This window comes from Prionailurus bengalensis, chromosome D2 (genome assembly GCF_016509475.1).
Source record: "Prionailurus bengalensis isolate Pbe53 chromosome D2, Fcat_Pben_1.1_paternal_pri, whole genome shotgun sequence".
Taxonomy (NCBI): domain Eukaryota; kingdom Metazoa; phylum Chordata; class Mammalia; order Carnivora; family Felidae; genus Prionailurus; species Prionailurus bengalensis.
In genome coordinates this window covers 61,841,319-61,869,272 of record NC_057351.1, presented here as the reverse complement: position 1 = coordinate 61,869,272, position 27,954 = coordinate 61,841,319, and the positions used below count along the sequence as shown (strand labels likewise).

The 27,954-nt window shown below is 40.2% G+C and overlaps 1 protein-coding gene across 1 annotated transcript in view; it reads left to right on the top strand.

Annotated features, from left to right (window-relative positions):
• Positions 1 to 17,702: 17,702 nt before the first annotated feature.
• The window catches only part of COL17A1 (collagen type XVII alpha 1 chain), a 51,389-nt gene continuing 41,137 nt past the window's right edge, over positions 17,703 to 27,954 (top strand). The window contains 6 exon segments of the mRNA XM_043597448.1: positions 17,703 to 17,932; positions 18,344 to 18,377; positions 22,775 to 22,837; positions 24,962 to 25,006; positions 26,629 to 26,733; positions 27,754 to 27,885. Of these exon segments, the coding sequence (XP_043453383.1) occupies positions 22,786 to 22,837; positions 24,962 to 25,006; positions 26,629 to 26,733; positions 27,754 to 27,885 (334 nt within the window). The 5' untranslated portion in view covers positions 17,703 to 17,932; positions 18,344 to 18,377; positions 22,775 to 22,785.

The following is a 27,954-nucleotide window of genomic DNA, read 5'->3' as shown; positions in this document are numbered from 1 at the left end:
AACACTAGTCAGGAGCTCAGAAAGGAAGAAGATTTATTGAATGCCTGTTGTACTATGGACACTGTGTTCACCAGTGGGAATACAGTGAAAAGATAAAACCCAGCCCATTTCTCCAAGGACTTTTAAGAAAACAAACAGCTGCATTCAAGTGTTAGAGGTGCAGAAAAAGTGTGGGCGGGTGCAGAAGAGGTACAAAGGACAAGTGGTCAGATGTCCTATGTGGGGAATGAGGAAAGTCAGCCCCTCGGTTTCATTAAGCAGGCCAGCCAGGATGGTGTCCATAGGCATTCAATTTGCCGCTAGCCTTTGAAGTTCTATTGATACCAAATTGTTCTAGCCAGTCTTGCCCATGGGAAAAGATTTGCTTTTCTTTCTTTCTTAAATGTTTATTTATTTTGAGAGAGAGAGTGTGTATGTGTATGAGAGGGGGAGGGGCAAAGAGAGGGAGAGACAGAATCTCAAGCTGGGCTCCATCTCACAAACTGTGAGATCATGACCTGAGCTGAAATCAAGAGTCAGACGCTTAACCGACTAAGTCATCCAGACGCCCCAGATTTGCTTTTCTGATTTGTGTTCTTCTTTCTCTAACTGGGCATTGATCTCCCGGTAGCGGAAGAGTCTCCATGTCTATATGGGGAAAAGAAATATGTGACTACATGTAAGACCTTCTTCCCAAATTGTTACAAGAAACCTTAACTCGTTAGCTTTATTGTCAGGCTGAACACTATGCTGATTTTTCAAAATAGCCATTGATCTCTTGCATTTCTTCCTATGCATTTCCTGGGCCCTAGAACAAGCCTGATGGTGTTCTGGGTTGAGTGCACAGACTTTAGTAAAGCTGGCAGTCTGATGGACTGCAAGAACTTTCTGAGTACAAGTAGATAATTGCTGTAAGGGTTTTTTGGTCATGTGAGATCCGATCAAGTCAACTTTCTATTTCAAAATCCCTTCCCAGCTTTTGTGATAAAATCCCCTTTGACGATCAACTTATCAGATCTTGAACTAATGGAAATTCCCTCCCATTCTACCCTACTCCCAACTCCATTTGTCTGAGCATCAGAATAAATTCTCCCATCTTTCATCAAACACCCATTTTTGTCTGTCTCCTAACCTAAAAAAATCCTCATAGTCTGATTAAATGAGTTAAGGTTTACATAAACAACTTAACTCTCCCAGCCCTTTCTCAGATGTCTGAGTTAACTCAGACAAACCAAAAATGGAAACCCAAAGGTCACATACCTGCTGCATTTTTATCCCTTTAATGGAAAAGTCCCCTTTTGTCCTTTTCCTGTGCCAAGAACACTGTTCTCTACCCACAAGTTATTGCTAAGAAAACAGGCAGCCTTGAACATTGGTGGGAGGTTCTATATACAGTTAAGTCAGTCTGACTGCAATTAACCCAGATATTTCTTCTCAGTCTAGGTTTGTTTTTCCAGGTTTTGGATTTAGAAGGTCTACTTCCTTCCAAAATTACCTATTAAAATGTTATTTCAATTATGGCAATATATTATTATTGATGACCTGAACCTTATTTACGATACTCTTGCAAGTTACACAGGATTATTATAAAATCATTATAGTGAAGTGAAAGTTCCTTCTTGTTAGTTGTGGGGAAAGAGAAGCATTAATGGGTCTTTTTTTTCTCTCTCTCTCTCTTTATTAAGTTTTTATTTAAATTCCAGTTAGTTAACATACAGTGTAATATTCATTTCAGGCATGCAATATAAGATTCCATACTTCCATACAACACCCAGTGCTCATCACAACAAATGCCCTCCTTAATCTCCTCACTTATTTAACCCAACCCCCACCTCCCCTCTGGTGACCATCAGTTTGTTCTCTATAGTTAAGTCTCTATAGAAGGTCTCTCTCTCTCTCTCTCTCTCTCTCTCTCTCTCTCTCTTTCTCTCTCTTCCCTTTGCTCATTTGTTTTGTTTCTTAAATTCTTAAATTATGATGTGAAATCATATAGTATTTGTCTTTCTCTGACTGACTTATTTCACTTAGCATAATACTGTCTAGCTCCATCCATGTTGTTGCAAATGGCAAGATTCATTCTTTTTTTATGGCTGAGTAATATTCCATTGTGTGGGTGTGGATATATATATATATATATATATATATATATATATATATACATATATATATATATATAGTCTTCTTCTTTTTTTTTTTCATTTAAGAGAGAGAGAGACAAAGCTTAAGCAGGCTCCACAGTCAGCAGTGGAGTCCGACGTAGGGCTCGATCCCATGACCCTGGGATCATGAGCCAAAATCATGACCCTGGGACCTGAGCCAAAATCAAGAGTCAGCCACTCAACCAACTGAGCCATCCAGGTACCCCATATACCACATCTTCTTTATCCATTCATCAGTCAATGGACACTTGGGCTCTTTCCATAATTTGGCAATTATAGATGTGGCTGCTATATACATCAGAGTATATGTATCCCTTTGAATTAGTATTTTTATATTCTTTGGATAAATACCTAGGTTGGGATAAATACCTGGGTTGCAATTGCTGGGTTGGAGGATAGTTCTAATTTTAACTTTTTGAGGAACTTCCATACTGTTTTCCAGAGTGGCTGCACCAGTTTGCATTCCCACCAACAGTGTGAGAAGGTTCCCCTTTATGCATATTTTCACCAATACCTTTTGTTTCCTGTGTTGTTGGTTTTAGCCACTCTGACAAGTGTGAGGTGATAGCTCATTGTAGTTTTGATTTGTATTTCCCTGATGCTCATTAATGTTTTTAGCATCAGATTATTGGATCTTTATCATTTTTGTGGCTATCTAAAATTTTAATTAAGTCCTCTAGTAACAGGCCAAAGAGTTGGGGGATTTGAGATAATCAGAAATGAAAGTATTTTCTTTAAAATTTTAGTACCCCATTTTAGGTACTATTCCTCCTGTGGCCGCTTTATTCAATATAGATGAAACAAGCATAATCTGATAAACACAGAGTACATGGCAAAAAAAAATTACCTTATAAAATACATTTGATTTTATGCCACACTAACTATCCTGACTGTTCAAGTATCTTGTTAGTATGTACAATGGCTAAGCTTACTTCTTATTCCCAAGAGAAATGAGTGGATGGTAAAAATCATCAGGAGCAGGGTTATTCTACTTAAGTTCATCATTGAAAATTGCTAAAACTTGCACCGGATTTTAGAAGAACATGCCTGGTCCACAATGTTTGATAATCCTTCAAGTTCCTCAGTATTTAGGATAGTTAAGAGCCTCAAAATGCATTTTGAACGGTTCCCCAAATGCCATAGCAAAACAAGCAAACAAAAACCTACATCTTAGTCCTGTCTCTACCATAGATGACCTTCAATAACATATTTAGTTTATTTGGATCTCAATTTTCTCATTTGCATTATCATTAGGTGATCTCTAAGACCTCTTTGAGCTCCAAGATTTTATGATACTAACATTAGAAAAAAATTTTTTTTTAAATAACAAGAAAAAGGGACACCTGGGTGGCTCAGTTGATTAAGCAGCCGACTTTCAGCTCAGGTCATGATCTCGAAGTTCATGGGTTCGAGCCCTGCAGCAGGCTCAGTTCTGACAGCTCAGAGCCTGGAGCCTGCTTCAGATTCTGTGTCTTCCTCTCTCTCTTCCCTTCCCCCACACCTGCTCTGTCTTTCTCTTACTCAAAATTAAATAAACATTAAAAAAAGTTAAAACATTAGAATGATGCCCATTTTTACTAAAATTAGTCTTAAAGGTTCTTGCATCTTCTGAGAATTGGTACTTATAAGTCTTGGGTGTTTGTGGTGGTTTGACAATGAGGGAGCTACATTTGAGTCTACATTGGAGTGACTCATTCTCAATGTTTGAATGTGAATATCTCTTCTTAAGGTCAAAATATTTTACAGAGTTCCACATGATGATATGTGTACTTCTGGAATCAAGTGATTAAAAAATTAGGCAATGCCAGAGGGATATTTTGACTTCATTAACATTTAAAATGACTTTTTATTTTATTATTCACAACAGCATCTATGTAGATTTAGAGAATCCATTACTTATTATGTATGTAAGTTTGGACAATATTATTATATATTATTATGTATCAGTGAGGATGCCTTCAACTCCAATAACTGAAAATACCAATTCAAATTGGCTTAAATGATAAGGAAGTTTATGGGGTATCTGGGTGGCTCAGTCAGTTGGGCGTCTGACTTCGGCTCAAGTCATGATCTTGTGGTTTATGAGTTGGAGCCCCCGTCTGGCTCCGTGCTGACCGCTCATAATCTGGAGCCTGCCTCAGATTCTGCATCTCCCTCTCTCTCTGCCCCTCCCCCACTCATACTCTGTCTCTCTCTCTCTCTCTCTCTCAAAAATAAGTAAAATATTTTTTAAAAAGATAAGGAAATTTATAATCTCATATCCAAGGAATCCAGAGATAGGGTGGCTCCATGCCTGTTTATTCTGGCTCTCAGTGTTGTCATTGAGGAACAAGGATGTTTTCAATTCTCATCTCCTCACTGTGGTGATTTTGCTCTTGTGGCTGTAGTGTTTTAACAATTCTACATCACATCCAGACATAACAATATCCTGAAAAAGAAAAGGCTTATCTCTTCTTTGTCTCTTTAGAAGCAATAAGCCTTTCCCAAAAAAGTCCCTAGATAGGCTTTCTTCATGTACAATTGACAAGAAATGGGTCACAGTTCCTTCCTAAATCCATCATTAACAAGGGCAGTAGGTTAAAAGGAAAAGTGTGGGGGTAGAATTGAGAAGCTGCCACCATGACCACTATAACAGATAATACATTCCCAGTCTATACAGAAGACTATGCACAGAGCCATGGTAATAAGTTGACATGTACTGCCCGATTCTCCTTCCAAATACTCTGGAAATGCTTGGTCAAATCCTATCCATTACACCAAAGTCCATAACACTCACCACACTGTTAATGATTTGTATTCTTTTGTGGATTAAAGAAATCAAATAAAGCAAATCACCTTGTGTGTGCTTTTCTTGAGGATAAATGTCAAATACTGCAACAAATAGCACATGTCATGCTTTCTTAATATTTAATGTTGCTACGGAAAAAACAGATATCTGCCCACTGAACCAGTCTCAAATGAGATCACAGAGATTATGATTGGATACCATTATTGCCAACGATGTCTGCTACAAGAATAGTAATAAAAGAGGTCAGTCAGAAATAAAGACTTACTCAGACCAAAAACATTGAGGGAGTGAGTTGTCAATAGACAGGTCTTTTAAGAAATGTTAAAAGAAGTTTTTTAGAAAAAAGGATAATTATATAGGTCAGAAACTCAGGTCTACATAAAGTAAGGAAGAGAACTGAAAAAGGAATAAATGAAGGTACAATAAAAACTTCTATTTTTCTTATTACTAATTGATCTAACAGACAACAGTTTGTTCAAAATATATTTTGTGTGTATGTGTACAACATATGTGTGTATGTATAATACATACATGTATTATGTACATATGTATATAATATATGCTTATATGTAAGTAAAATGAAAGACAGCAATGATACAAAGGACATGAAGGAGGAGTTGGAATTATTTTGCTATTGTAAGATACTCACACTAACATGAAGTGGTATAATATGTGTAAGTGGACTTTACTTGTAAATGTAAACTCTAGGGCAACCAGTAAAAAAAAAAAAAAAAAAAAAAAAAAAACCTTTAAAAAGAGATATAACCAAGAAAGGAGAGAAACTGGAATCATATAAAACACTCAACTAATATCACAAAGGCAAGAAAAAGAATGGAAGACAAAAATAGAAACAAAGAAAAAGGGTAACAAAGAAAACAGTAACAGACATGATAGGTATTAACCCAGCTATTATTAATCATCACTTTGAATGTCTATGGTCTAAATATCTAAAAGACACAGTTGTCAGAGTGGATCAAAACACAAGACCCAATTATATGTTGTTTACAAGAAAACTACTTTAAATATAAAAACACATAGATCAAAAGTATGGATGAAAAATAAAAAGATGGAGAAAAATATACCATGCTATTACTAATGTAAAGAAAGTAGGAATAGCTTTTTAATTTCAGACAAATCAGACTTCAAAGCAAGGAAAATTATCACAGATAAAGAAGAGGATTGCATAAAGAATAATAGGTCAATTGTAGAACAAGACAGGACAATCCTTAATGTGTATGCACTTAAAACCAGAGCATCTAACTATTATGAAGCAAACAGTAATAGAATTGCAAAGAGAAATAGACGAATCCACTGTCATAGTTGGAGACTTCAACATGCCTCTATCAGAAATGGACAGATTCAGGAGCACCTACGTGGCTCAGTTGGTTAAGTGTCCAATTTAGGCTTGGGTCATGATCTTACAGTCTGTGAGTTCAAGCCCTGCATCTGGCTCACTGCTGTCTGCACAGAGCCTGCTTCGCATCCTCTGTCTCTTCTCTTTCTACCCCTCCCCTACTCTCTCTTTTTCTTTCAAATATAAATAAATGTTAAAAAAAAAAAAAAGATGGGAATGCAAGCTGGTGCAGCCACTCTGGAAAACAGTATGGAAGTTCCTCAAAAAACTAAAAATAGAACTACCCTACGACCCAGCAATTGCACTACTAGGCATTTATCCAAGGGATACAGGTGTGCTGTTTCCAAGGGACACATGCACCCCCATGTTTATAGCAGCACTATCAACAATAGCCAAAGTATGGAAAGAGACCAAATGTCCATTGATGGATGAATGGATAAAGAAGATGTGGTATATATATACAATGGAGTATTACTCAGCAATCAAAAAGAATGGAATCTTGCCATTTGCAACTATGTAGATGGAACTGGAGTGTATTATGCTAAGTGAAATTAGTCAGTCAGAGAAAGACAAAAAACATATGACTTCACTCATATGAGGACTTTAAGAAACAAAACAGATGAACATAAGGGAAGGGAAACAAAAATAATACAAAAGCAGGGAGGGGGACAAAACAGAAGAGACTCATAAATATGGAGAACAAACTGAGGGTTACTAGAGGGGTTGTGGGAGGGGGGATGTTCTCAATGACATGTCTACTTTCAATGACATGGAATTAAACTAGAAAACAACAGATAACTGGAAAATCCCAAATACTTAGAGATTAAACAACATTCTTCTAAATAACACAGGAATCAGAGGAAATACCAAGATAAATTTTAAAGTATTTTGAACTAAATGAAAACACTATATGTGTTATCAAAATTCGTGATACGCAGTTAAAGCAGTGTTTAGAGGGAAACTGATAGCATCATATGCTAATATTAAAAAAGAAGAAAGATTTAAAATCAATCATCTAAGTTTCCACTTTAGGAAATGAGAAAAAGAGCAAATGAAATCCAAAGGAAGCAGATGAAAAGAAATAACAAGAATTATAGCAAAAATCTATGAAATTGAAAACAAGAAACCAATGGAGAAAATCAACAAAACCAGAAGTTGGTTCTTTGAAAAGATCAATAATATTGATTAGCCTGTAGTAGGCTGACTAAGAAAGAGACTCCCTAATTTACTACTGTCAGAAATGAAAGAGAGGACATTACTACAGATCCTACTGACATTGAAAGGATAATAAAAGAAAACTATCGGGCACCTGGCTGGCTCATTTGGTAGAGCATGTGACTCTTGAGCTCAGGGTTGTAAGTTTGAGCCCCACAATGGGTATAGAGTTGACTTTAAAAAAAACTCTTTAAAAAAATTTTTTTTAAGGAATCACTATAACTCTACACCCACAAATTTGATAACTTAGATGAAATAGACCAGTTCCTTGAAAGATATGATTTGCCAAAACTCACAAAGAGAAATAGACTATTAGGATAGACTTATATCTCTTAAAGAAATGGAATCAATAATAACCTATTTTAAAAAAACATCAGTCCCAGATATATTCACTGGTGACTTTTACCAAACATTTAAGGAAGAAATTATACCAATCCTCTACAATCTCTTTCAGACATTAGAAGCAGAGGAAATACTTCTAATTTATTCTATAAGGCCAGAATTACCCTAATACCAAAACCAGACAAAAATGTTATAAGAAAACTAGAGACCAATATCTTTCATGAATATAGACGTAAAAATTCTCAAAAAAAATTAGCAAATCAGGGGCATCTGGGTGGCTCAGTTGGCTAAGCATCCAAGTTCCACTCAGGTCATGATCTCACCCCTTGTGAGTTCAAGCCCCACATTAGGGTCTGTGCTGACAGCTCAGAGCCTGAAGCCCACTTCAGATTCTGTCTCAGTCTCTCTCTGCTCTTCCCCCACTCATGAACTGTCTTCTATCTTTCTCAAATATAAGTAAACATTAAAAATTTTTTTTAAAAAACTTAGCAAATCAACCATATCAATGTGTAAAAAGAATTGTACACAATGACCAAGTGGAATTTATCCCAGGTATGCAAGACTGGTGCAACATTTTAAATCAATTATTGCAATCCATCACGTCAATAGGCTAAAAGAGAAAAATCACATATTTGTGTCAATAGATGCAGACACATAGATCAATGACACATAATAGCTCAGAAATAGACCCATACTTATATAAGTAATTGATTTTTTGACAAATTTGCAAAGGTAATTCAATGGAGAAAGGATCATCTTTTCAACAAATGGTGTTGGAACAATTGGACACCCTATATAAAAAAAAAAAAATAAACCTTAATAGATACCTCGCACATAAAAATTAACTCAAAATGATTCACAGTTATAAATTTAAAGCTGAAAATAATAAAACTTCTAGAAAAATATATGAGAAAATCCTCATGAACTTGGGTTGGGCATGTTTCTTAAACATTGCTTTAATATACAATTCATAATAGGAAAAAAATGATAAATTGGACTTCCTCTCCAAAGTGTTCTATTAAGAAAATGACAAGTCTAGCCACAGGCTAGGATAAAATATTTGCAAAAACACCTCAAAGAGGATTTATACCCAGAATATATATAGGATTATCAAAATTCGATAATAAGAAAACAATGCAATTTGAAAATGGGCAAAGATCTGAACAGATAATTTACCAAAGAAAATAAATGAGTGGGAAATAAGCACATGAAATGATGATCAACATCATTAGTCAACAGAGAAATGCAAATTAAAGCCATAACATAATACCACTCCACACTTACTGGAATGATGAAAATCAAAAAAATGTACAATACCAAGAGCTGACAAAGACATAGAACAATATGAGCTCTCATACATGCTGGTGAAGATGCAAAATGTTACAAACACTTTAAAAAAACAATTGCTAGTTTCTTAACAAATTAAATCTATATTTACCTAGGTCAGCATTCCACACCTAGGTATTTGTCCAAGAGAAATAAAAAACTTATGTTCACACAAAATCTGTACATAATGTTTAAAGCAAACTTCATTCATAATTGACAAAAACTGAACACAATTCAAATGGCCATCAACATATGGATGTATAAAAATTGTATATCAAAAAAATTGAATATACTTAGTGATAAAAAGAGGCAAACTAATGTTCACAACACGGATGAATCTCAAATTCTAGTCCAAGAAGCCAGCCTCAAAAGGCTATGTATTGTAGGATTCCATTACATGACAACCTGGAAAAAGGAAACCATAGCAATAGGAAACAGATTAGTAGTTGACAGGGGCTCTAGATGGGGATGGATTACAATGGTACACAATGGAACTTGGGGATGGGATGGAACTGTTCTAGATCTTGAATGTGGTGGTTATACAACTATATGCATTTGTCAAAACTCATGGGGCACAAAAAAGGGTAAACTTTACTGGACTTAAATGATCTGATTTACGTCTGATTCTGGCAAATGGCTAAAACACCAAGGGCCCCAAAACACAAGCTGGGAACCACTGATGTAAGAATAGTTTGGAAATTTTTAGATGAGTGTTATAATCACTGGAATGTTGAGTCAATGAGCATGTCAGGGAACAAGACCTGATTTCAGTGTGAGTCTATGTATTAGAGATATACCCATGAGGAAAACAGTGGTAACCACAAACTAGATAACAGGGTGTGGTCTTCATCTGAATGAAGATGGTCCTTGTGTGGACATGTTTTATGAGAGCCAAGCCCATCTTCTGAATCTTGGAATATAGTACAAGAAAATGCTCATCACCTGATGCAGACATTTCAGATCTTTGGGCTAAAGGCCATTAAAATCCAGTAGTAAATCCACCTGTCATGTGGCTTCCTGCTATTTTGTTGAATTGTTTTTCCTTGCTCCCCAGTAGGGATCAGGCCTAACATATCGGTCTATTTAAACAACTAGTCTAGGGGCGCCTGGGTGGTGCAGTCGGTTAAGCGTCCGACTTCAGCCAGGTCACGATCTCGCGGTCCCGGAGTTCGAGCCCCACGTCGGGCTCTGGGCTGATGGCTCAGAGCCTGGAGCCTGTTTCCGATTCTGTGTCTCCCTCTCTCTCTGCCCCTCTCCCGTTCATGCTCTGTCTCTCTCTGTCCCAAAAATAAATAAACGTTGAAAAAAAAAATTAAAAAAAAAAAAAAACAACTAGTCTATTTACATTTGGTTATTCATTCTTGAGAGCTCATCTTTTTTTCTATGAGCAATATTGAACTTATCATCTCCTTGATGCTTCTGACATCCCTTCTATGTAATTTCTGAGCAAATAAAGTATGAATAACTTGGCTTACCCCAGCTTTTAGAGAGGTTTAACACTGCCAGTGTGGGCAGGTAAACAGTGCCAAACAGAGGAATTACTTCCAGCCCAGATAGGAGGATTTTCATTTCTTCCATAAATGGGGGAATCTTTTGGAATCTAAGGTATATATTTTCTCTGATTATGAAAGGGAAGCAACTGCTAAGAGTAACACTTCACATATTTTTCTTTGGCTCATTGCTGTCTTTTGATAAAAAGTAATCTATAAATATTTATTATTAGAAACAAGGGGCGCCTGACTAGCTAGGTCAGAGGAGCGTGCAATTCTTGATCTCAGGGTTGTAAGCTGAAGCCCCACATTAGATATAGAGATTACTTAAATAAATAATTATTGTGAAAAAAATGAAAAGAATTACAGATAATTTAGTAGGGCATGTGTTAGCAATAACACATGATGGTTTTAAACTAATTAAGTATATTATCTACAGGTAATGTATTCTAATATTATCCCATTGTCTTTATTTTTTAATTTTTTTTTCAATGTTTATTTATTTTTGGGACAGAGAGAGACAGAGCATGAATGGGGGAGGGGCAGAGAGAGAGGGAGACACAGAATCCGAAACAGGCTCCAGGCTCCGAGCCATCAGCCCAGAGCCCGACGCGGGGCTCAAACTCACGGACCGCGAGATCGTGACCTGGCTGAAGTCGGACGCTTAACCAACTGCGCCACCCAGGCGCCCCATAATATTATCCCATTGTCTTAATATCTAAATTCTTCAAGACAGAAAATAAAGCCATTTTTTATACCTCCCATGTGTTAGGTAATGAACATAGGACAAAAAAATGGAAGCAGGGAAAAGTCCAAACCAAGGAAACGATCTTTTTTCCTCCCATATCCTCCTGCAAGCTCTAACAGATGGCATCTTGAGGAAGGTAGAAGGTGGCCTTTTGAATGAGAGAAAAGGAGGGAAGTTGCTGTGGTCAGTGGTTGGCTTGGAAAAATCTCACTGTCATCCTAAGCCCTACTCTCTTTGTCATCCTAGCAGCAATCACTAAACACAATGTGTCTGCCCAACCTCCCTGATATTGGCCCCTTTGGTTCTTTTCCTTTTTCATCTTTGCCCTGCTAAACTTCAGCCTTTATCTTTCACCTAAACTATTGCCCTAGTGTCCTTACTGGTCTCACTATCTCATCTCTTCTGGTCCACTCTACATTGTCACCATATTAATTTTTGTTCCACCAAGTTCTCATCATTCCATTTTTTGACTTCCCATAAATCCCTCTCACCCGTGGAACGATGTAGACTTTCCTCAGGCTGGCATTTCAGATTCCCCGTGATCCAGCTGGCACACCCTATACCTCCAACCTCTCCCTATCTCCTCTTTTTTCATGGTATGTTTTACCATCCTCCACCCAAGCCTTACTCTTTCCTGTGTCTGTGCCTCTCATGCTGGATCCTGTGCTTGAAATTTCAGCTCCACCTTCAGCTTCTTAATACCACCCATCCTTTTCAGTCCAACTCAAATGACATCTCTTTCATGAAACATTAGCTGACGCCCACAGCTGGATATCCATATATCTTTTTTTTTTGTATTGTAAATTCCTTAAAGGTATGTTTTACATCTCATCCTCAATTGTGTCTATACACCCAATGCCATGTTCACAGTAGACAATAGGTATTTGTTTATTCGTTCAACAAATGTTTATGGGTTCTGAGTGGGCAAATGAGTAAATAGATCTGAAATTAGAAATGGAAGGAAAGAAACCAGGTGCTCTGTTATAATAAAGGCAGCAAGGAACACAGTTTTGGAACAATTCAAGAACTATTAGAGAGAGGAAAAGCAGATGGAGACCTTAAGCCCACACGCGAAGGGCAGGAGTTGGTACTATTTCTCAGCTGCATCCTCCCAAAAGCCAACTTGCTCCATAATTCTGACATATGCTGTTGTGATCATTGTTTACAGGGAGTTCTTATCCAGGAGTACATGCAACCAAAGAGAAAGTTAGGCAGAAATATGTCCTTCTAGTCTTAGAAAGATGGTAGCAAACTGCAACAAGAAATTATTGTATCGTTTTTATTTTAATATGTAGGAATTCTTTTTTTTTTTTTAATTAGTGGGTTTACTATCCGACAAAAGAGCTGAATCAATGACTGTAGATACTGGAATTATCTCATTAAATATAAAATGATTTTCTCTCCTCCTTCTCCGTGAACTTCTTATTGTCTCTTAGGAATGCAAGGCGAGCATATCCCAAAGCCTCAGGATTCCTGTATGAAAGTTTCATGATAACAACATATCACTACCATGTGATGTTTTATAAGAGGGTCACGAAATTGGTAGAAATCCACTGATAGGGTACATTCCTTTCAGCCAAGTAAGTAAAGAAAACTCTGTGTTCACAAAGATTAATGAAGCAGTGAACAGTCATTTGACAAAAAACACTCACCCTGTTACTAAAAAGTGGATTTACACATCACTTTTCAGAAACTTGGCAACCATGTAAAACAGGGTCCACCCACACTCACGTTGCTCAGCAAGTGATGAGAATCTAGCCACCAGGTGCCAATCTGGGCTACACATGAACAGACACCCTTTCTCCCCAACCTATTTAGAAGTCAGTAGATAATTTGGAGTGGATGAATATTTTTCCGGTTGCCTCTTAAGGAAATTTTCTTTCTAGTCCATCACAAATTGATGAAATGTGACTCATTAACAAAGCTCTGAATGGAGGAGGGAACAAGAAACACCTTTCCGGTGTCTTAGTCACTGCTACTTCCTAACTTTGACTCTTTGTTCCTTCATTTTAGCAAGGATTTTGTTTTTTTCTGGTTAATTTAAAACCTGTAAAAGACAACTCCCTTAGTACCAGGAGTATGGTAGGAACTTAATTCATGAATGTTGAATGAATATAAGATTTTTTTCACTCCATGTACCAAGGTAATGTCTTCTTATAAATGATTTTGCTAAGGGGCTCAGTTGGTTCAGCATCTGACCTTGGCTCAGGTCATGATCTTATGGTTCATGGGTTTGAGACCCACGTCAGGGCTTTGTGCTGACAGTGTGGAGTCTGCTTCCAACTCTGTCTCCCTCTCTTTTCCCCTCCCCTGCTCATGTTCTCTCTCCATCAAACATTAAAAAAATTTTTTTAATAAATAAATGATTTTTGCAAGCACGATAAATGGTGAACGTTGAGTAGAATATAAACACTTGAATTCTTTTAATTTCCTTCTTTCCCAAAGTGCCTAGTACAGGACTGTGTAAATAGCACACACACACACACACACACACACACACACATACACACAGGCTTATTAGCTATTGAGTTAGCTTAGAAGATCTTGGATGAATTACTTTAGGGTTTATCTATTTTGGGTCTGACTTTTCCATTGTCCCTGGAGAGTACCAATGTTATTATAGGACCCCAAGGAGAGAGGGAAAAAAAAGCCATGCCAATTCCAATGGTTGGGTAGCATGTTTGGTTTTATATTTATATATTTGGTTATAGTTAAATAACTGTTTGGTCCATGATTGCCAAATCCTAATAGACAGATTTTTATCTAAAAGCATCAATAAACTATACCAACACCATAATGCTCTTGACTGCAAATATCCCCACTATTCAGATGGTTTTTGTTCTGATTTAAGTTGTCATTTGCTCTCAGGCCTGATATATTTTGATATTGCTTACTTTCTTTCATCCCAAAGCTATGGGCATATTTAAATTTTAATGATACACAAGGCAATGGGTAATGAGGGTTGGAGGAATATAGGCTCTGCCACGGTGTAAAAAAACAAAAAAACAAAAAACAAACCTCCTCTTCCTGTGTCTTCCTTTACTCTCACATCACTACCAAGCCTGCAACAGTTTGGATGCTTAGGTCACCAAAAGTCAGTTGGGGGGGGGGGTTCCCTCATCAGACAACTCTGCAACACCAGTTGTGTGTCCTACAATTTAACTCAATTCTGACACTGTCTGCTTGGAAATAGAGTCAGATCCCACAGGGTAAGGGCTTGGTCCTACAAGACTGCCCCCCACTTCAGATGCCAGTTGTAAGTCATAGGTCCCCAGGTTACCCACAACTTCTGTCCAACTTGGCTACAAATCAGAGGTTCCTGTGACCTCCTCCCCCTTGGATTCAATTATTTGCCAGACCAGCTCACAGAACTTAAGGAAACACTTATTTATGTTTATCAGTTTATTAAAGGACATGATAAAGGATATAGATGAACAACCAGACTAAGAGATGCATTGGGTGAGGTCTCGGACATTCCTGAGCACCTGAGCTTCTGTCCCTGTGGACCTGGGAAGTGTCACCCTCCTGGTACGTGGATATGTTCACCAACCTGGAAGCTCTGTGAACCCCATACTGTTGGTTTTGTATGGAGGCTTTATCAGGTAGTTATGATCAATCATCAACTCCATTTAGGACCACTTATTAAGTGTAAAATCTTTGGCCTCATTATTCGACCTCCCTGAGTTTCACTTTTCTCGGCTATAAAATGAGAGCAACTCTTAGAGTTTCTATAGGGATTAAATAAAATACCATATGTAAAATATCTGGCACACGATAGACCTTAGAAAACACTAATTCCAGTCTCTCTTCTTTCTTAATAATCCAAATACTGATACAGTACCAGTGTAGAGTTGCTTCCTGATGTCCATTTAAGAACATTTTCCATGTACCTTAAAACACCTCCCTCCCCTGACTAATGAGGCCCTGTTCTCCCTGTAGCTTCACTCCCACTGCCACCCTACCTTCATTTGGTACAGTTAAATAGATTGGCATCACTTTTCCTCAAATTCATCATGCTTCTTCTACTTCATAGCCTTCTCAAATATTTTCTTCCCTGTCTAGATTCTAGAACATTCTCAATCCCTCCTTTCACCTGTATGACCTCTGTTTAACCTTCCTCTGTCAGTCTGAATGTTACCTTCTGAGCAGGACTTGTCCTTCCACCCCTCCTCTGAATGATCTCTCCTCTTCTCTTCTCTGGTAGTATCCAGAATTCTTTCTTTATTTGCGCTGAATTGTTTGGGGTATGCACACCATCTGTTATAAATTGTGTCTCCCACCCCCAAATTTAGATGGTGAAATTTAACCCCTCTTACTTTATAATGTGACCACAATCTGTAGATATGGCTTTTTTTTTTTAATGTTTATTTATTTTTGAGAGAGGGAGAAAAATAGCAAGCAAGTAAGCATGAGTAGGGGAAGGGGACAGAGAGACAGAGACAGAGAATCCCAAGCAGGCTTTGCGCTGTCAATGTAGAGCCTGATGCAGGGCTCAATCCCACAAACCTTCAGATCATGAGCTGAGCTGAAATCAAGAGTCAGAAGCTTAATTGAATGAGCCACCCAGGCACCACTGGAGATACGGCTTTTAATGAAGTAGTTAATATGAGGCTGTTAGGATGGGCTTTAATCCAATCTGACTGGTGTCCCTGTAAGAGGAGATTAGGATATGTAGCAAGAGAGAGACAGCTGGGATGCTGAGCGTGCCCACACACACACACACACACACACACACACACAGAAAGGCCAAGTGAGAACACAGCAGGAAGACAGCCCTCTGCCAGCCAAGGGAGAGGCCTCAGGAGAAACCCAAGCTGCCCACATCTGGTCTTGGACTTCCAGCCTCAGAACTGTGAGAGAATGAATCTCTGTTGTGTAAGCCACCAGAATTTTGTTCCGGCAGACTTAGTAGAGTAATATGTTGTTTAAGACCTATCTTGTTCCACCAGACTGTGAACTCCATAAGGACAGAGAATATGTCTACATTTCACCACTGAACTCTCAACAAATAATGTCTGGCTCTAAGCAGGAGCCAACATGTTTTCGTTTAATTCATGAATTAATGAATAAATGAATGAATGATGCAGGCTTATGTCAATTTTATGCTGAAAGCTCTCCATCGCCCAGATTCTCCAGTGCTCTTTTCCCATGAGATCCAGGGCAGACACGTTGAGTAAGTATTTATTTGGGGTAAGTAGGAACATCCCAGATACAAGAACCCAGTAGTGTCACATTCTAGGTCATTGAAAGGATTCTGAAATGGGTTATTCCAGCACAGAATATTGGGAGCTTAGGAATGAGATGGCTGCAGGTGGTACTCGGTGGCCTGCTACCCTTCTAGTGGTGTGAGTGCCCACAATGGCAGGGCCCAGACATGCATTAGTGCTATACTCCAGGAATCCTACGGCTCTCCTCAGGACTGGGAATACCACCTAAGCGAGTCCCAGGTTCAGACCTCCCATATTACCAATACCAAGAATCTCAAGTTAGGCTTTAGGGGTCCTGAAAAGCCAGATGCTCAGCAGGTATTCAAGAGAAGTATATAGATTGGTATAAATTGACCCTTTAGGGAAGTCTAATGGGTCCATGGAACGTAGCTGAGGCCACAGAGTTTCTAGGCATCCACACTTATCTTTGGGTATCTGGAGACTGTTTGCCTGATTTGAATGGCAAGAAGGTCCTTCACCATCCTCAACAGTATCTATCCATTATTTAGTAGCTAAATGCCTAAAGTCCTGTCACTAATATGTCACTCTTTGGAGTAAACACCACTCTACCTGGCTGCCCCTTTAAAAAAAAATGAATCCCTATGCCACCAACTGTGCCATATTTGCATTCACTAACATCTTATTCTGAATGAGTTCGCCCATTTCCTCCAGGTGGGCTTGACCCTGCTTGGGTCAGAATGCAGGGAAGAGGGCAGAGGCATCTACAGGAGGAACAGGTCTTGAATATAAACCATGCCAACTTCATAGGTTTTCTGGGCTCGGGCCCGTTGACCACAGGCCCCCCAGAAGCTTGGCCACACCATGAGTCATGCATTTTGGGATTTTTACTATTCTGTGGCAGAGAGGAAAGGGAAAACCAAATTGTGGCAGTTCTCTGGCTATGGAAGATAAGGAGAAGTAATAAAGGGCATTTCCTTTACCTTTGTTCCCTTTTCCCCATGGACCCATAAATGGTTAATGGGCCTACCCCTGTAGGAGAAACTTTCTGCCTCCTGTGAAGTTTGATTCCTGGAGGCAGATCTTTTTTAAATGCAGCAAGTGTCAGATAATTGGAAGGGTGGAGTCACTGTAAACCCCAACACACCTTTGTCAGGACTTGTTAGGGAGCAAAGAATTGAAAGGAACAAGGGGTAGAGCAGGAGAAGTGAACATTTTTGAAAGATCACTCAGCTCTAACACACCTGAGCTGGGTCTGGATAAAAAAAGTGGGGCCTGCAAACATCTTGGAGAAAACACCAGGAGGAGAAACAGAGAAAGGGGTTGATTCAAAGTTGTTTCCAGTTCCTTCCAAATCTCAAAGGAGGTAAGTAACAGGAGGTATCTGCCCTTTCTCCCTTCTTCTGGGACTTTGGTTTGACATTGGCTATTTAGAACTCAAGTATCTGTTGGGAGAAAATAAGAGTGAACTTGTTAAGGTTCAAGTGTTGTGCTTGAAGTGATTAATTGATCACAAATGGTTACTTTGGTTTCTGCGTTCTGCTCTGCTCGGGCAGGTCTTTCAAAGAAACGAGAAGAAATCAGTGGGAAGGAGAGAAAGGCCAATTTAGATAACTTGGACTCTAGTGGCCAGTTTGTTTTTCTTTTTTTGGTATTTTCACTATTGCAAATGGCTTGTGTTGAGTTGTTTCATTTAGATTATGACAGAGTTGGTAATTCCTTCAATCTCAGCCTCTCACTCTCCTGCTACCTCTGTTTCCTTCTCTTCCCTCAACAGCAGACAACAGCTCAGAGGGGAAGTTAAAGAGTCGGTAAGTGGGAGCTTCTGGAAGCAGCCCCTCAGCTCTGAGAGGTGAGGGGCTGCCAGGGGACCTCTGTGCTGGCAGGTTCCGATTAAACTCGAAAGTATGGATGGACATTGTCGTTTACCACACTTTCAAAATACTACTGCCGCTAATCTAAAGTAAAGTGTAATATCTGAAATGATATGATTAATCCAGGAATTTCCTGGTGTCAAACTTAGAACAAGAAAAAAAAAGAGAGAGAGACAATTTTGTCTGTGCACACACTTTTACTGGTTAATTTGTCCCCACCCCTAAATCATTTTGGTGTGAGAATTTACCAACTTCAGTATCTCACTGGACCGCACTAGCTTCTCAATGACAAATTGCCACTTTGCTTTTTGAAGGATAGGCAAAGCCTCTGGCACATCACTTTGTTTGAGTAGCAAATAGTTGAATTTGCTAATGTCCATAAAATATAGTGCGATTTTTAAAAGCTAGCCATTTGAAAAGCAAAATTGTTTATTCTCACCCCTATATGCTCTCTTTTGGAGTGAAGTCACAGATCTAAGTCAGAACTAGACTAGAGAGGACATCCGGCCCCTGATGTATGCCCCTCAGAGAATCAGAGGGTCCAGCTGTACTCTGAGCCCCTTCAAACACCCACACAAATCCGATCAGAGTTTACATGGGGGGCAGTTAAAGAGTCTTGCTTCAATCTTGGATGGAAACTCCGATTCATGAAACTGATCCCACCTAAGAACTAACCCCATTCTTAGATTAGGTCTGGCCAAAAGGAGTCTATGTCTACGTGGTTTGGGGCTTTTCTGCTATTGTTAACGGCCTCCGGACTTAACGAAATGTGGCTGTAACCAAGAGGCATGATCACAAAGCTGGTGCCCCAAATCCCCCAACCTCAAGTGATAAAAATCAAGGATGCCAAATGTAGCAAAGGTGGCACACCCGTTGCCAAGATGTTGCAGAGATAAAAACCTCTGAGACCATCAACCCTAGGACATTGGTTTTCCTGGCCGTCACGCTGCTCGCTCCTTCTGTGCTAACAGATCATAGCTAGTGGATGGTTTTCTCACATTTGGACCATTTTGTTGCTTTGTTTTAAAATTTGAAGTGTACAGAGAATGGAGTAATAGAAGCTGTAAAAATTACTTGCGATTCCTTAGCAGACTATAGAAAGATTAATTCCGAAAATAAGAACACTTAGCTTCTCCATTCCCTTCCTTACTAAAGACCAAGGGTCTCATGGGTCATTAGAATAAGGTCAGTGTGATAGTTTACTACCCCTGATAGCAGTTTATCCTTGTGTGTGCGGGTCTTTCTCCACATCATCCTGGGAATAGTTTTAGGTGAATGTGACATTTAAATGAAGTGGAAAGAAAAGAAAATTCAAAAAAGTAGAAAAAAGAAACATCTTCAAAAGATCATTAACTATGAAATAATCACAAAGCAGCCCCTTAGAACTATGGATGGAAATTAGCATAGTTTTGGAATTGAGAACCTAGTGATCTGCCCTTCCTTGATTCTAGTGAAATGGCCCAAACATCAAAGAAGTTAAAATTAAGGAGTTAAAAATTATGTGACTTGACAGTGCTTCCATTAAGTAGTGTTTTGGAGAAAAGCACAGTGGGTGAGCACGCCCAGAAGAGGCAGCCTCCGCACATGCCTGGGCCTGCCAGTCTCCTTTCCCCAATGTTGCATCTCTTAAAACTATCTGCACTGAAAATGTTTGAAAAGGAAGTCCTTTGGGAATGCTGTAGATCCCATGGGACCATCCCAGTTAAGGTTTGTGCCTCGACCCAGTGCTTTCCATTTGATAAATCACTTAAAAAAATTTCATCTTAAGTTTTTGGTCTAAAGGACTCTGTCTCCTAGCACATCCCTGCCACTTCAGACTATCAGTCTGGGAGCCAGCTCAAAGTCTGTCTCAGATTTTGAGACAGTCATCAGAACTTCATCCTCTGTATTCCAGGCCTAAGAAATCATTCTGTATGGCCATGGGACACAGCCATCTGAGGGGCTTCAGGCCGAGAAGCAGGGGTCCATCCACCTGCACCCACCTTGGACACGTTCTTTCCCAGAGTACCTTCTAGTAAGGATCCCCCAGGCCCTGGAGGAGGGTATCTGATTTCTTAGCAGGTGATGTCCTTGTGCCCTTCGGGAGCTGAGGAACCCTTTACATTTTGTAGCACATCTCAAGGCTCCATCTTTGGAACTTAAGAACAAGATGAGTGTGCCTAGGGAAGTGGGTTATTTTCCTGGGTACAGAAAGAACAACAAAACACTCCCTGGGTTTGCTGCCTGGACACCGAGACCCTGATCACTTGGAGCTATCATCAGTCTGCCTTGATGGCTGCAAGTAAAATAAACCCAGCCAAACCCATATGTGTAGCTGCTGACAGCAGCTTTCTTTAACAGATCAAAATAAGCAATAACTTGCAGGAAGTAAAAGCTTCCCTGGATTGTTATAAACACTTCCTTTCAGGATAACATTTCATACCAATTCAGGTGTCCCCCTCAGTGGCTCTCTACTGGCAGCCAGGTCCATTTGAATGTTTAATCTCCAGAATGTCTCCTGGTCCACAGGTAATGACCAATCAAAAAAAGAAGAAAAAAGGTGGAGCGGACTTCAGAGGTACCAAAGGCCATTACTGCTTAAACAAAAGATTTCAAAGACAATGTATGGTTACATGTATGTTTGCATGACAATAGTCATATAAGTTATAGCCAGAATGCAGACACAGACATAGGCCAGGTTTGGCCTTCTAATGACGCTGGTCTCCCTTGTGAAATTGTTTATGGAGCCCCTCCTTTTTGGCTCTAGGAAACATACCTGCAAAGACTTTCTGTGGCTTCTCAGATCCAGCCAGGAATTTTTCCATGATGCCTCATTCTTTGCCTAGAGCTCTGTTTAAGAAACTCCAGTGAGCAAGAAGTTGGCACATTCACCCAGGCCCTGAGGCTACCTGTGCTGATCTTGGTTCATTCCACAGGATAGCTGAGCAGCTAGCTTGTCTCCTTCCTGTGGTCTTGGTTTTCAGTGGGGAAGTCACCCAGACCTGCATTCTGACGTTCATGGGCCCTAGATACTTGTTCTTTTGTGGACCCCTTCATCCATTAAAAACAAAACAAAACAAAACAAAACAAAACAAAACAAAACAAAACAAAACAAAACAAAACATCTTAAAAGTTATATTTTATAACTGCATTGAAAGAATATAAACCAGGTCGGATTGTGTTTATTTCTCTTCTGATTTTTAAAAAGAAATTGAAACACTTTTGTAGGCGCCTAAAAGTGTGATAGGATCGGGCACTGTGCCTTCTATGCCTAATGGATAAGTTGACCCTAGAATCACCAGGCAGGTAAAAAGACTGAAAGGAGAAATCTTCAAGCAAGGGGAATCCTGGGCAGAGTGGCTTGCCCAGAATTCTAGAATCCAATTTGAACTGCATCCAAAAGAGGAGGGGAAGGTTAGGGGGAGGAGAGAGAACCACAGGAAAAACCAGACTTCACGTCCTCCCAGAACATGGGACTGAGAAGCACAGCAACGAGAACCCAGGTGGGTGGGGAACCCTGTTGTGTCTCCTGTGTGTTTAAACCTGAACCCCCACCCAGCTTCTTGCTGTCAACTGGCCTCAGCCCATCTATGTTTCAGGACACAGTGGACAAGATCTCAATGATTTTCCCTTCCAGAAGCAGTGAGTGAAGGGGCAACATAGATAACACACAGATACGTCTTTTCCTATGTACTTCTGTAGATTTTACACATTTTCTTCATATATTTTTCCTACTCATGTCTGCAAATAAGCATCATGGGCTAGCTTGTTACAAAGGGAAAATTTCATACTGTGAAAAGTACTACTAAGTTCCATACAAGTACCAACGACACAATGATTTTCCCCCTAATTTAAATCCTTCCAACATCATTCTCCCATCTAAACTGTAAATAATGAAGCATGAATGTCTTATAGTCGTAGAATTCCAATAGAACACTGAAAATTATGGGATACATCAAAATGAGTTTGTTAAAAGCAGCAAGTGCCTTGACAGATATCCTTCAGCTGTTTGTTACTTTGGCAAAAAATGGAGGTTTTATAGTCAAAGGTCAGGACACCACATCTTCCATGTAATCCCTTTAATGCTCATCAGGGGGCAGCCTGGTCAATGAGATCCTGAAAAATAAGCTTTCCACACAAAAGAATAGGATCCAAAGTGGAACTATTAAATTATTCCTTCTTAGAACTGAATCAAGAAGTGGAAATGACTTGTAAACAATATGTACATGAAAGAATTATGCCTTGAATTCTAGTGATCAAGTGTTTTTGGTTCTCAGCTTGCATAGTAGGGACCTATCCTTCCTAAGAGTGATGGTCAGAGTCATGGCTGATCGTGGTTTCTGGCTTTCCTGCAGGTGGCTATGGTATGGATGTAACCAAGAAAAACAAGCGCGATGGCACCGAAGTCACTGAAAGAAGTAAGAGAACAATATATTATCCTTATGAAAGTAATACAAGAATTGGAAAGAGTAAATAATTCATTCCTAATTCCATCACAACTTCTATATCACTTCTAAATTATTTATTTTTAGTTTTCTTTGGTTTTTTTTTTTGCTTTTTTTTCAATGTATCATTTAAAATGTTTCCTAAGTAGACTTTATTCCTTCCCATAAGATGGCTTTTGTTGATTTTTATTTTAACCTACTTATAATCAAACCGTGTTCTGCTTTTTCTTCAAAAATGAAAATTACCATTTTGATATACAGTTTTCATAATTAGCATTTTCCGTAGCTGTATAATATTCTGTTGAATGAATTTGTCATAAGTTGTTTAACCATTTCTTTATTTAGAATACAGGGCAGCAGGAATCCAAAAGAATAATATCCCAGTTACTGCAGGGACAGAGTTACAGTAACACCAGTGTCACAGTTGCAGTCGACAGTGAAATTGAAAACAGACACATTTCTTTTGTGAAACTGCCCAAATGATAAATTCAGAGACATTTAAACTGTCCCCTAAACAGTTCTAACTCTTTCATTTATCCTGTGACTTTCATATATCTCTAATGAAAATATTCTGGCTTCACAGACTTGGAACTTTAGGTTAAGAAATAATTTATTTTTATGTGTCCAATAATCCCAAAGGTCCACACAATGAGAGGTTTAGTGAAAGCTCAAGGACTATTATTCAAATCAAGCTGCCATTTTAGTCTAAAAAACCATTTCCTGTTATGCATGGAATGTGGTTCCTGCTAGGACAAGAAATCAGTTAGGAAAATACACTGTGAAGAAGGAAGGGGGTTGGGGCAGCAAAACTGGTGTGGGATGGAGCAGTAGCCAGCAGGAGAGCCTAAAGTGGCACAAAGGAAATTCCACCTTTTCCCCTTTCACCACCTCTTCCAACATGCACACACACATGCACACCATGCACACACATATATACCCAGGCATGTGCGCACACATACACACACACACACACGTACGCACGCACCCCAGAAGTGTGCTGTTAAAGACCCGTGACCTCAGCTATATCGGTACTCCTTTATATCCCACACAGAGGGAGGAGGCAGTGATGGTCACTGTCAGAGAACAACATTGGCCCCACTTTGGTCCTAGGAATACACCCACCTCCCCATGTTGCTGCAGGGGAGAGAGAGATTCAGAAAGGCAACAGGTCTTCTAACTGGTGTTTAAGACATACTGAAAGGTGGGGGGCCTGGGTGGCTTGGGCATCTGACTCCTGGTTTCTGATGGGGTCATGGTCTCCTGAGTTCGATGCTAGCTCTGTGCTGACACCATGGAGCCTGCTTGGGATTTTCTGTCTGCCTCTCTCCATGCTCACTCTCTATCTCTTCTCTCAAAAAACAAAAAACAAACAAAAAGCATACTGGAAGCTTTTGTTACCTCCATAGACTCACCATGACTTGGAGTCTAGAGAAACTCAATTTGGGGAGGCAAAGGGACTGGTTCTTCAAGTCTGACTTTGATGTTCATCTATCCCCGATTTCACCCAGCACCAAGTGTGACTTACTGACCCCCGCCTTCCTACATACACCTCCTTACTCTCAGGGATGGCCCTGATGATTTGGGAATGAATTATGTCCTTGAGACACCCCCAGTTGATAAAGAAGTACAAAATAATTATCCACTTCACAGTGAAATCAGCCAGGATAATGTGTTGGCCCCAGCCGGATGGGGTGACCATATGGAAAAGGTAGTGCAGACAGAGTGTGACTTGGCACACTTCAGAGTGATTTGAGGCCCTGGTCCTCCTTCAAAGGTGAATCCAGGCCTGGACTGGATCTAATTGTTAAATGAGAGCCATAGACGTCAAGGTAAGTACGTCATCCCTCAAACCAGCAGGTAACTACTTTTGGTTCCAAAAGGATATAAACTTATTTTCCAGGTAAATTAAACCCCATTGTTACTGCACATATTTTCACGGACAGTGGGTCAGATCACATACCTTAAAGCACAAGTATACAAAAATCTATGTTGAACCTAATTTAAGATGCTGAGCCTATGAGAGATGTTAGACCTTGCCAACATACAGGGAATTCAGTGTGTTATATAAGATCTTATCTTCTTATTGTCTTTTTCTAGTTATTACGGAAACAGTAACTACAAGACTTACATCCTTACCACCAAGTAAGTGACTACCAAGAGCTTCCTTCTCAGTAAGGCATGTATGAAGGACTCCACATGTGTAACCTTTTCTCTACGTACTCTTCAGCTGAGCAAATCCAAAAGATCTGAAATCTCTTTTTTAACAGCTATATTGACATTAATTTACGAATCACCAAACACACCAGTTTGAAGTATATAATTCAATGGTTGTTAGTACTGTTAATGTTAAAAATAAAACTGCCAGTTATTTTACCAGCAAAGCAGGTTTATTTGGGAAATTGCAAACTGGAACAAACTAAGGCAGAACCACAAGCAAGTCCAACAAACAAAGGAAAGGAAGATTATTTTATGGAGAAGGAAGAAGCTGGGAGGTGTTTTAAAGTCCATTGGAGAAAAGCAAGAGTTCAGGGTGATGGATGGCTTCTTATTGGCTGAGTTGCAGGCGTAGATTTCCTGCAGGCATGCAACCTATATCTTTTCCTGTTGGGGCCTGTAATTGAGGATACTTTCCCTCTGAGGATTCTTCAGCTGGGTCTGCAATTGACAGGTGCTTCCTGAAATTGACATTAAGTGGCATGGCTTCCCCTTCAGCCTCCCCTTAGCATCAATTCACTTTAGTGACCTTTCCTTTTATTAATGTTCTCAGTATGTTTACAGAGTTGTGCAGGCATTGCAACAATCTAATTTTAAAAGATTCCATCACCCCAAAAGGAAACTTCATGACCATAAGCAGTCACTCCCCATTCTCCCGCCCCTCTCCCCTCTCCCCTGAGAACTACAAGTCTGCTCTCTGTATAGATTTACCTGATCTGGACACTCCTGGCAGAAACCTTATCCAGCCTGAGCACAGGGTGGGAGGAGGGAACCACCAGTCAGGCCTCTGAATCCACTTTTTTTCCTGAGGAGGTCTTCAGGTTTAGTGGATTCTATAATGGAGACGCAGCCCTAAAGCTACCCCTGCTCCCCAGGGAGCCTCGTTCACAGAGGTGGGAACAAGAGGTCAGAGCACCATGGGCTGCCACATGGAACACCAGCAACACAGAGCTGTCACTCACCCTTTCAGCGAGTCTAGTGGCTGGCATGTCTGTGGCACTGACCAGGCAATTTCAAAAAAGCCAGCCCAACCCATGCCCTGGCCTCACAGAACTTTTCCTCACTCAACTGCCTTTTCTAATATTTAAATTTTCCTAATGAGCAACTTGCTATGCTCTGCCCAGAAGACTTTGCTTTTAAATTGGGTGGAATATTTGTTCTCGATGATTCTATCAAAAATGAGAGTATGGTCGGGGCGCCTGGGTGGCGCAGTCGGTTAAGCGTCCGACTTCAGCCAGGTCACGATCTCGCGGTCCCGGAGTTCGAGCCCCGCGTCGGGCTCTGGGCTGATGGCTCAGAGCCTGGAGCCTGTTTCCGATTCTGTGTCTCCCTCTCTCTCTGCCCCTCCCCCGTTCATGCTCTGTCTCTCTCTGTCCCAAAAATAAATAAACGTTCAAAAAAAAAAAAAATGAGAGTATGGCAACTTGCACTTGCAAAGGGACCAGAGGGTCATGGGCGATAAGCCAGGGGTGATCTTTGCAAGCAGAGGAGGAGGGGATCCCCTGGCCTGACTCCACCCATAAATTGTCACCTGCTTCTTGTTTCTGCAGAAGGGGGAACCAGCAACGGCTATGCTAAAACAGGCTCTCTTAGTGGAGGGAGCCGTCTGGAGAAACACAGCCTGACACATGGCAGCAGTGGCTACATAAATTCAAGTAAGTGCCTGGGGTGAATGGGGTTGGGGGAGAACAGATGGACAGGGAGAGAGGGAGTCCTACAAGGAGAGGGAGGGTCACAACTGCTTGTCATCCATTCCAAATGCCCCAAATTACTATGTAACTGACACATGTCCCAGCCACTGTGACACTTTCAAATCGGCCACATTCGAAGCCTACTTACAGTGGGATCCATTTTCATTAAGTTCCCAGTATAAATAACAGTAATCAAGAATGCTTCATAGGGAGGTAGCTCTTTCCCCACTGAATCACTCTCTTTAAGCCATTTCTTTTAGGGAAGGGTGTGCACGCATGAGGGTTTATAATTTCAATTAACAACAACAACAAAAGAAATTTAGGACTGGATTACTCTGTTACGGAATCTAGTGACATACAATCCCACACGGAGTTTCCACTGGGCAAGCATCCAACACAGGGCTATTGTTCCCAGTGAAAGACTCTTTCAGGGTAGCTTTCAAACTGAAACAAAACAAAGCAAGGCAAAACAAAACAAAGCAAGGCAAAACTAAACCAAATAAAACACAAGCACACATTAACCCCTGAAGCCATTTAAAAAGTCTTGGACTGACACTGAAAAAGAAGACCCAAAACACACAAAACGCTGGGTTGACCAAGAGGAGTGGTCGCTGTTTGCTTTCAAGGAACACTCCCATGTCCAGTTATACTCTGGTCCATCCAATAGTGAGCTACAATGAAGTGCCACGTCTCAAGAAAAATCCTGCCAAAGCCTCTCAGCTGCCATGTGTAACCACATCCACAGAGGGGCCCCCTGCCTTCCTGCCACGGTCAGCTGGGGAAGGGCAACAGCCATGATTCCATCTCCCATTTCTGAGTGGCCATTTGGAATGCCAAGGTGGACCCTTCCAGCAATGTTCTCCAGAAGTCCTCTTGGCCTTCCACGGGGCCCTTTTTTATTTTGAGCAGCTTGAGTGTACTTAGTGTGACCACATGCCGGTCTACTGGAGCCCTGGGAGAGTTCACGCTTTTCCCTGCTTGCAGGTGGAAGCACACGGGGCAATGCCTCCACCTCCAGTTACAGGAGGGCTCACTCCCCCGCCTCCACTCTGCCCAACTCACCAGGCTCCACGTTTGAGAGGAAGACTCACATCACCCGCCACGGAACATACGAAGGTATTGGTCCCACAGATTTTACAAGAGCGCTGCTCTCTTCCCCAGATAGCTTCGCTCATCTTTTGAGGA